At 41.8% G+C, this 10632-nt stretch overlaps 1 protein-coding gene across 1 annotated transcript in view; it reads left to right on the top strand.

Annotated features, from left to right (window-relative positions):
• Positions 1–9948, top strand: part of pcsk2 (proprotein convertase subtilisin/kexin type 2) — an 88185-nt gene extending 78237 nt beyond the window's left edge. Inside the window, exon 12 of the mRNA XM_021611043.2 lies at positions 8687–9948. Coding sequence (XP_021466718.2) covers positions 8687–9173 — 487 coding nt within the window. The 3' untranslated portion in view covers positions 9174–9948. The remainder of the gene's footprint in view (positions 1–8686) is intronic.
• Positions 9949–10632: the final 684 nt, after the last annotated feature.

Raw genomic sequence — 10632 nt, forward strand, 5'->3', positions numbered from 1 at the left:
GATGAGCTGCACTACCTGAGCCACTTGTGTGGGTTGTAGACTCCGTCTCATGCTACCACTAGAGTGAAAGCACCACCAGCATTCAGAAGTGACCAAAACATCAGCCAGGAAGTATAGGAACTGAGAAGTGGTCTGTGGTCACCACCTGCAGAACCACTCCTTTATTGGGGGTGTCTTGCTAATTGCCTATAATTTCGACCTGTTGTCTATTCCATTTGCACAACAGCATGTGACATTTATTGTCAATCAGTGTTGCTTCCTAAGTGGACAGTTTGATTTCACAGTAGTGTGATTGACTTGGAGTTACATTGTGTTGTTTAAGTGTTCCCTTTATTTTTTTTAGCATTGTATTATCAATTATATATTTTAAAAACAACCTGAGGATTGTTTATAAAAAACAGTTTACATTTTTCTGTGGACATTACGGATACTATTTGGAATTTTTGTCTGCGTTGTCGTGCCCGCTGATTTCTGAACACAACGTGCCAAAAAAAGAGGTATTTTGGATATAAAAATAATCTTTATGGAACAAAAGGAACATTTATTGTGTAACTGGGAGTCTTGTGAGTGAAAACATCTGAAGATCATCAAAGGTAAGCGATATGAATATTATTGCTTTTCTGATTTTTGTGACCAAGCTACTTTGATGCTAGGTGTTCATAATATTTTGTCTAGTGATCGATAAACTTACACAAACGCTTGGATTGCTTTCGCTGTAAGCATATTTTCAAAATCTGACATGACACGTGGATTAACAAAAAGCTAAGCTGTGTTTTGCTATATTGCACTTGTGATTTCATGAATCTAAAATATTTGTAATAATATTATTTGAATGTGGCACTCTGCAATTTAGCGGTTGTTGATGACAATTATCCCGCTAACGGGATGGGTTGCGTCAAGAAGTTAATTACTCAAGTTAAGTTTTACTCATGTCGGCCACAGAGGAGAGCCCACAGCCTTTGGTAGTGGGCCGTGTCGGTGGAACTGTATTGTCCTCAAAATGCGCAAATACGTTGTTTAATTTGTCTGGGAGCAAAACGTCGATGTCCGCAACGGCGCTGATTTTCTTTTTGTAATCCATGATTGTCTGTAGACTCTGCCACATACGTCTCATGTTTGAGCCGTTGATTTGCAACTCCACTTTGTCTCTATAATGACGCTTTCCTTGCTTGATTGCCTTCCGGAGGGAATAACCACAATGTTTGTATTCATTCATGTTTCCAGTCACCTTGACATGATTAAATGCAGTGGTACGTGCTTTCAGTTTTGCGCAAATGCTGCCATCAATCCACATTTTCTGGTTAGGGAAGGTTTTAATTGTCACAGTGGGTACAACACCTCCTATACACTTCCTTATAAACTCGCTCACAGAGTCAGCGTATATGTCAATGTTATTATCTGAGGCTACCTGGAACATATCCCAGTCCACGTGATCAAAGCAATCTTGAAGGGTGGAACCCGAATGGTCAGACCAGCATTGGATATACCTAAGTACGGGCACTTCCTGTTTTAGTTTCTGCCTATAGGAGGGGAGCAACAAGAAGGAGTCATGGTCAGATTTGCCAAAAGGATGGCAGGGAAGGGCCTTGTATGCATCGCAGAATATCTACAATAAATGTAGCCTTAGGATATATGGTTTCCAGTTTGCATAGTCCAGTGAAGTTACTTGATGGCCGTCTTGGCATCCGCTTGCAGGGGGAAATACACGGCTGTGACGATAACCGAGGAGAGTTCTCTTGGGTGATAATACTGTCAGCATTTGATTGTGAGGAATTCTAGGTCAGGTGAACAAAGGACTTGAGTTCATGTATGTTGCTACAATTACACCATGAGTCATTAATCATGAAACATACACCCCCGCCCTTCTTCTTACCAGAGAGATGTTTGTTCCTGTTGGCTCGATGCACTGAAAATCCCGTTGGCTGAACGGACTCTGACAGCATGTTCCCAGCTAGCCATGTCTCCGTGAAACAGAGTATGCTACAATCTCGGGTATGTCTTTGGAAAGCAACTCTTGCCCTAATTTTGTTGACTTTGTTAACTAGGGACTGGACATTAGCGTGTAATATACTCGGAAGCTGTGGGTGGTGTACGCTCATCCGAAGCCTCACTAGAGGACCGTTCTGCACCCTCTCCTCCTTCGACGGTGTTGTTTTGGGTCGGCCTCTGGAATCAGTTCAAATGCCCTGGGAGGTGCAGGCAAAGGATCCGCTTTGGGAAAGTCGTATTCATGGTTGTAGTACTGGTTGTGTTGGCAAAGTTGACATCTCTCTGATGTCCAATAATTATTCCCAATAATTAAGGTTTTATGGGCTAACAATGTAAGAAATAATACATACAAAAAACAAAATGCTGCACAGTTTCCTAAGGACTTGAAGCAAAGCAAAGTTTTCCCCCAGGAAAACACCAAGTATTTGCCCCAGGTACAGATATATGCCTCACAATTAAACTCCTATCACAATCTCCAGAATGATCCGGCCTCTACCATGTCTCGAAGCAGATTGCGAGGCCAGAGTCACAGAACTCCCCTGAGAAGAGAGCTGCTGAGACGCCAGCTGCGTGCAGGCCACAACAGCCAAAGGCATCAAGAGAGCACAACCTAGCGGAGGGGGGCCAAGGTGGACCAGGCTGTGCCCAGACAATTGATTGACTAGGACAGGGAGAGGTTGCTGGAGTGGCATCCACAGCCATGGAGCATCTAAGTCCACGGCAGAAGACAGCTGGTACAGGGGCTCTAAGCGATTTGAAAGTCCTAAGTCTGGATGCTGGGTAAGAAGGCAGGCACGCCGATAACGATTATTCTACTTCTTTCTGGTTTCGACACGCATCCATTTACGCTCACCTGGAGTCGAACAATGAGCAGTCATTTTCTGGTTCAAGTTAGTAGAGGGGTGCAGTGTGGGAAATTAATCATAGTCTAGGGTGGTCCCATTATGATCCTCTTGGATGTTTTGATTGGAAGCATTTAAAGATGCCGATAGTCTCATAGAACCCTTATTCAGTTCAAGGTGCTTGGTTAAATGTTTTATTTTTTCATGAAGAGTAATAATCCTTTCTTTAGCTGCATCAAGTTCAATACATTTTACCCGTGACAACTATGAACATGTCGCAGATTATACACTTAATAGCACGTGAGTCCCCAGCAGATTCAAAGGAGTTTTCACTGCTGAACGGCGACAATCAAAGGGAACAAACATTTCCCGGCTTCGCTATAATACCTCGTACCAACGCTTCATTGTGCCTCGCACAACTATGTTGTTGTCAGTTTCTCGTTGAATGTGAAGAGCGAGAGAGAAGCGCAGGGGGCCAGGTGATGCTACGTCGGTTGTCAGTGGCAGGACGCCGGCTGTTCCTTGCTACGCACCGGTCCGGCTGCGTGGTAGCGTTTGGTGTAGCCTCTCACAGCCGTGTTGGGCGTGTCCCCAGTGTCTATAGTCGTGGGGAACACAAAACATACAATTACAGCATGTCCTGGCCAACAATTGTAGTCACATTAACATGCTCTCTATAGTTCTATAGAGAGCGTTATATGATTGGAGCTCTTGGTTGCCTGGTTTGATTGTTGGTATCCAGGTACTAAAGTGTTTGGGTGAAAAAGTTGAATGAAAAAAGTGAAGCGAGGAAAAAACAAAAGGTTGGCAAATGTGTTAAATGCAGAGTTTGGATTAAACGTTTATAAAAAATGTAAAAAACGAAAAGTTTGCAGGTAACCAAGACGCATCAAACAGCACAGCAGCATGGAGACAACGAGGAAGTGAGGAAGTGTGACGTTGCTGTGATGAGGTGTGGGAAGCACTAGTGGTGGGGTTTATGACCATAGGGAGTCATTATTCTCATACATTATCTGATGAGATTGCTGCACCTGCTGTTCAGGAAAATCATTTTGCCGACAAATTGATTTCTGCACACATTCATGAGCCCAGACACACACAGAGCAACACATATTATGTACTCGTGCACACACATGCACAGACAGACACACACACATACACACATTCTGCTTTTCAATGATAGATACTGTCATATCAGTGCAGAATGCAATATCCCTCCTGTCTCAGGATGTGATGTGATCCGGTGACATTTTGGTGGCAGATAGAGGCCACCAATGAGGTTCACAGTTCGACTCATTAACTTCTCAGCTGGGCCACCTGGCTGAAATGTATTCTGGGTTATGGATCTACAGGATACAGTTACATCAAAGCATCTACATATTACATAGTGGCCTTAAACATTAACTTTCAATTAATTTGTATTTCTATTGTTTTGGAATTGGAATACAAAACATGTATGAATCTACACATATAATGTATTTATTATTATCTATGATAACATCTTTGAAAAACAGTTTTGAAGGTATTGTTGATAATCTATCATATGAATTATCAGAAAGCAAGAAAAGCTCTCAACTAATTCACTGTTAAAACTCATTAACTTCTCTGGGATATGTGGGACGGTAGCATCCCACCTCGCCAACAGCCAGTGGAATTGCAGGGCGACAAATTCAAAACAACAGAAATCACATAATTAAAATTGCTCAAACATACAAGTATTTTACACCATTTTAAAGATAAACTTCTTGTAAATCCAGCCACAGTGTCCAATTTCAAATAGGCTTTACAGCAAAAGTACACCAAATGATTATGTTAGGTCAGCACCTAGTCACAGAAAACCATACAGCCATTTTCCAGCCAAGGAGAGGGCTCACAAAAATCAGAAATAGCGATTAAATTAATCACTAACCTTTGATGATCTTCATCAGATGGCACTCACAGGACTTCATGTTACACAATAAATGTGTGTTTTGTTCTATAAAGTGAATCTTTATGTCCAAAAACCTCATTTGAATTTGGTGTGTTATGATCAGAAATGCATTGTCTCAAACAAACATCCGGTGAAAGTGCAGAGTGCCATATCAAATTACAGAAATACTCATAATAAACATTGATAAAAGATACAAGTGTTATGCATGGAAATATAGAAAAACTTCTCCTTAATACAACCGCTATGTCAGATTTCAAAATGACTTTACGGCAAAAGCACACCTTGCGATTATGTTAGGTCAGCGCTAGTCACAGAAAAACATCCAGCCATTTTCCAAAGGAGTGGTGTCAGAAAAGTCAGAAATAGCATTGTAAATATTCACTTACCTTTGATGATCTTGATCGGAATGCACTCCCAGGAATCCCAGTTCCACAATACATTTGTGTTTTGTTCGATAAAGTCCATAATTTATGTCCAAATACCTCCTTTTTGTTTGCGCGTGTAGCGCAGTAATCCAAATGCATAATGCGTGATCACTTGTTCAGATGAAATGTCAAAGAAGTTATATTACAGTTCATAGAAACATGATAAACGATGTATAGAATCAATCTTTAGGATGTTTTTAACATAAATCTTGAATAATGTTCCAACCAGAGAATTCCTTTGTCTTTAGAAATGCAATGGAACACAGCTACCTCTCACGGGCACGCGCGTGATCAGCTCATGGCCTTCTGCCAGACACCTGGTTGAAACAGCTCTCATTCTCTCCTCCTTCATAGTAGAAGCCTCAAACAAGGTTCTAAAGACTGTTGACATCTAGTGGAAGCATTAGGAAGTGCAATATGACCCCATAGACACTGTATATTTGATAGGCAATGACTTGAAAAACTAGAAACCTCAGATTTCCCACTTGGATTGGATTATTCTCAGGTTTTTGCCTGCCATATGAGTTCTGTTATGCTCACAGACATCATTCAAACAGGTTTAGAAACATCAGAGTGTTTTCTATCCAAATCCTAATTATATGCATATTCTAGCTTTTGGGCCTGAGTAGCAGGCAGTTTACTCTAGGCACATTTTTATCCAAGCTACTCAATACTGCCCCCCAGTCCCAAAGAAGTTAACTGTAGGTCAGAGCCGTAACAGACTACATCTGGTTTTCAATGAAACCACATGACAGTGTATTGTACTGAATCCCATTGACCCACTAAATTCCACTAATTTAACCACCTCACCATCAGACCTCAGCACACCTCTCTGCTCAGGATAATATTCTAACCAATGTGCTTCCCAGAACATACCTCTCCTTCTTTCTTTCTCTTTCTCCCCCCCCCTCTCTCTCTCTCTGTCCTTCTCTTTTGTGTGCTGTGCTAATCTGAGAGAGCTGTAATGGGCCAGAGATTTGGCCCCTGACTCTAATAATGCCATTAGGTCCATTTTACCCCCATCGTCCTCTCCTCAGCTCAGCTTCCCCATCTCTCTAGCTACCCAGTGGTCCACCCCTGCCCGAGTGAGCTCTTAACACCCTCACCGCCTCACCACAAAGCAAGGAGTCAGCAGGGTTCCTGTGTGTGCCTCTGAACCAGAGAATAGCAACATTAGATTTGAAGAAATTTGGCTTAATTCATTTGATTAATATTATGGTGTTTCTATTCAGAGAAAAACAAAAAATGAAACCCTCAGGGTTTCCGTTAGGATGGAATGGAAAATATGGCGCTGTACAATGTGAAGGTCGGGAGTAGGCTACAGGATTGGAGGATTCTAAATTGTTTTCCTTCATTAGACAGCTTTGTTCCAATATTTCTGCAAATCAGTGATATTTATTGCCATAGTAATTTGTTATGGATCCATAACTAAATCAACATCTGTATTTTGAAAGAGTATTTGTTTATCATTATTTATTAACAAAATGTGATTATTTTTTATTAAGCTACTGTGCTGTCTACAATACATACTGTGGTAAACATGGGAAAGTGCCTAATTCCTTACATAAGGGAAAGCAGGCCATGTCTGTACTACAGAATGCGGGGCACGCGGGAGACCGGTGTTATTTCATAGTTGTGATGTCTTCACTATTATTCTACAATGTAGAACATAGTAAAAATATAGACAAATCCTGGAATGAGTAGGTGTGTCCAAACGTTTGACTGGTACTTACTTAATTTGATTAATATTATGGTGTTTCTATTCCATGAAAAATGAAAAACCCTCGGGGTTTCCTTTAGGATGGAATAGAAATATGGCGCACTCGTAAATTCAGTGTTGTCAGATTGTCCGTTTGTAAATTCAGACCGTTTCGCTCTCGGAGCGCACACTGGACGTTCGGGCCGAGGAGTAGGGTTGATTTGAGCGTTCTGGCCTTACAACGGCAGTCAAGCACCCAAGCTAACGTTGGCTAGTTTGCTAGCTACTGTAGGCCCTTGTAATCCTGGAGTGAACAGTGAAATGCTGTGGGCGTGATTGTGTAGTAGAGCCTGTTGCTTTGGGCAAGATGGAGAAAAAAACTGTTGAATAGAGTGACATTTAGTTTATGTAAATGTTATTCTGTCCTTTTCTTGTTTAATCTATGTTCCTTTTGAAATACAAGTTCAATAGTAGGATGCAAGTTCAATATCTGAAAGGAAAATAAACCACAAGTCTTTTTTAATCCTAAACATTACATAGCATAGTAAGAATAAATGGCATGAGCTTTCATGACATGACATATTATTCTGAACTACATATCATGAAGATGACTGGCAGATTTCTGAAATGGACCTAGATTGTTTATCCATCCATTTATTCATATCTGTTAGAACTACATGGTAGGCAATAGGAGACAGGCTCTGTCATAGTATTGTTCTTTCTAGGGTGGTCCTAGTGCCTGTGGCTGGCCTCAGGGCGACTCCATGGAGTTCTACTGTGCTACACACGTTCTAATTTTCCTCCATTCAATATTCAACACTAGTCATTAACATTTTCATAACAGTTCTTGCTTATTCAAAAAGGGCTAGAATATTAGGTGTATTTTTCAGCCGGTCTCTCTGGGCAAGGGTAATGGTGTTGTCGATGGTATTTTCTTGGACACAAACAGTGATGTGTCCTTGAGACAAACATCCTCAAAGCATTTTGAAATGCATGAGTTATCTCAGGTACTAGCCATAGTATTTAAGTTCATACAATCACATCAAAATTACGTATAAATGCTTTATTTTGATGTATCAAGTGAATCTCAATCTGTAATAAAGATTGGCAGCTAAGATAGTGGTCGAAGATAATAGTCTAAGTCTAACCAAAAAGCCTGCACGCTTCGGTTTATTCTAATAATTGAATGGCAAAGAAAGTGTTGTTTCTGTCATTGTTGTGTTTTGCCGTGCGGGATCAGGATTTGAGGCACTACCAGTGCTGTATCAGGGTCTACTGGGTCCATGCTAAGTAGGTCAGGTAATAGCAGGATATTTGAGGGTGGAGGCGTAGACAGAACTAGACCGACTGGGCTATGGTAAATACTCTGCACCCCCAGGCTAAATCTCAGATTGAACTAGATACAGGGACACCAGCTTTCTCAATGAGCTGACCAGAATACTGATAATGTTGCTATTTTTCTCTCTCTCTCTCTCTCCTCTCTCTTCCTTAATACATCTTTATATTAGCCTCTTTTTTTGCAACCTCCATCTTCCTTTTTATTTATTTCTGTCCTGTTTTTGCTTTCTCCATTTTCCGGTGTTTCTCTCATTCTCTGACCCTCCCTTTCCGAACTTTCGTCTTCTGTCTCCCTTTCACGAGTCTTGTTAATCCCTCTTTCCATCTCTCTTTCTGTTGTCCCTTATCATTGTCCTACTTTTATCACTTTCTTATTTCCCTTTGGGTATCTCTTGACTCTTCTTCTGCCTTCACCTTCCTAATCTTTCTCTCTCCTTTCTCCTCCAACCCTCTCTCCCTGCAGTAAGATCCAGTCGGGTGACAAGCTGATCCTGGCCATCTCCACTGACTCCTGCCAGGGGAAGGACAACTTTGTCCGCTACCTGGAGCATGTTCAGGCCGTGATCACCGTCAATGGCAGTCGCCGTGGTGACCTCAACATCAACATGACCTCCCCCATGGGCACCAAGTCCATCCTACTAAGCCGCCGGCCCCGGGACGACGATGCCAAGGTGGGCTTCGACAAGTGGCCCTTCATGACTACCCAAACCTGGGGAGAGGACCCCCGCGGGACCTGGGTCCTGGAGGTGGGCTTCCAGGGAAACGAGCCACAGAGGGGTGTCCTGAAGGAGTGGACCCTCATGCTGCATGGAACACAAAGTGCTCCTTACATAGACCAGATAGTGCGTGACTACCAGTCTAAATTAGCCATGTCCAAAAAGGAGGAGTTGGAGGAAGAGCTGGACGAGGCGGTGGAGAGGAGCCTGAAGAGCCTGCTGAGTAAAAACTAGCTGACGTAGCTAACTAAACACCGTCTGGTCAGGTCAGCATGCCGGGCCACTCTCTCTCTCTCTATTTCTTTCTCTCACTCCCCCTCTCTCATCTCTCCTATCTTTCTCTCACTCCCCCTCTCTCTTCTCTCCTATTTTTCTCTCACTTTCCCATTCTCTCACTTTCCCTTTCTCTCACCAAATAACTTTCTCTCCCTCTCTTGCCCTCTCTCACACTTTCTCTCCTCCCTCCTTTCTCTCCTCTCTCATTGACTTTCTCTCCTTCTCTCCCCTCCCTCCCTTTTCTCTGCTTTTTGTTTTTCTGTGTTTATATTAGCCCTCCACTTTCGATAGATGTTTCTTGTAATCCGATTATGATAAAAGTGTAACCTTCAAATAATCTGTTCTATAGAGAAAACTAAAAGATCCCATCTTGCTTTCTGTCTATGTTTTTTACACTTTACTAAAATGTATATAAACAGAATATATCCACTATATGGTGTTATTGCATTTCCCCGCCCCTCCACCTCTGGTAAAACAACTATTGTACAGTTTGTGACTGTAAACGATTTTCTGTGTCATTCTTAAAGTTGAATATCTTGCAATCAGAGCAGTGATACTTCTTTCTGTTTATATTTTTGTGACAAGCAACTGTTTCTATATAAACAAGACAAGGAACGTGTGATTAATTTTGACGCCTGTGCACCTAAAAAAGAATACCATAATAAATCTATTCAGCTGTTTGTTAAAGTGATTTGCCTCACTCGGCAATGCACATTCAGGTAGCAGACATGTCTTCAGTCTCTTTGTCATTTGAATAAGGATGAGAAATAAGACCAGCAGAGAGATACAGGTCAGAACCTGCGTACATGCCTCTGTATTCCAATTCCACTTTTTAAGGTAAGTCATTTTGCCTTACAATGGTCATTGCCAGTCAACTGAAGCCTATGCGGTAATGGGAAGCCCTTATTTGTTAACTCGAGAGCACAAAGCACAGGGACATTTAGATCACACACTGTGTAAAGAGACTATATCGTATAAAACACTATTAGCTTCTCTTTCTCTCCCCTTTTTGTCTTACTTTTGTCTCTCTGTCACACGCACACACACATGCTCTCTCTCATTCTCTTTTTCTCTCTCTTGTCTGTCCCTCTAAGGGAGAGTGGATTATGCAGAGTTCAGAGGTCGCTGTCTGCTCCTCCAGAGCACCCCAATGAAACATTTATGTCTTCCCTTCAGTAGCTGCAGAGTTCAAGGTAACAACTTTCACTCTGGGCTGGGAGACTCCCGATGTTTACTAAACACTGCACTAGCTTACCTAGTGTAGTGTCCTCACTTTGGTGCAATTAATATTCCTCTAGTATCTAAGTAAAACAGGATCGCCTCTATCCTTCAATCATCTTTATAAAGCAGGTAAAGAGTGCTTAAACTGCATACAGTACATAGAAAGTACAAATATGAAACATCAGCTGTTATTATT

The sequence above is a fragment of the Oncorhynchus mykiss genome, chromosome 1 (assembly GCF_013265735.2).
Source record: "Oncorhynchus mykiss isolate Arlee chromosome 1, USDA_OmykA_1.1, whole genome shotgun sequence".
NCBI lineage: Eukaryota > Metazoa > Chordata > Actinopteri > Salmoniformes > Salmonidae > Oncorhynchus > Oncorhynchus mykiss.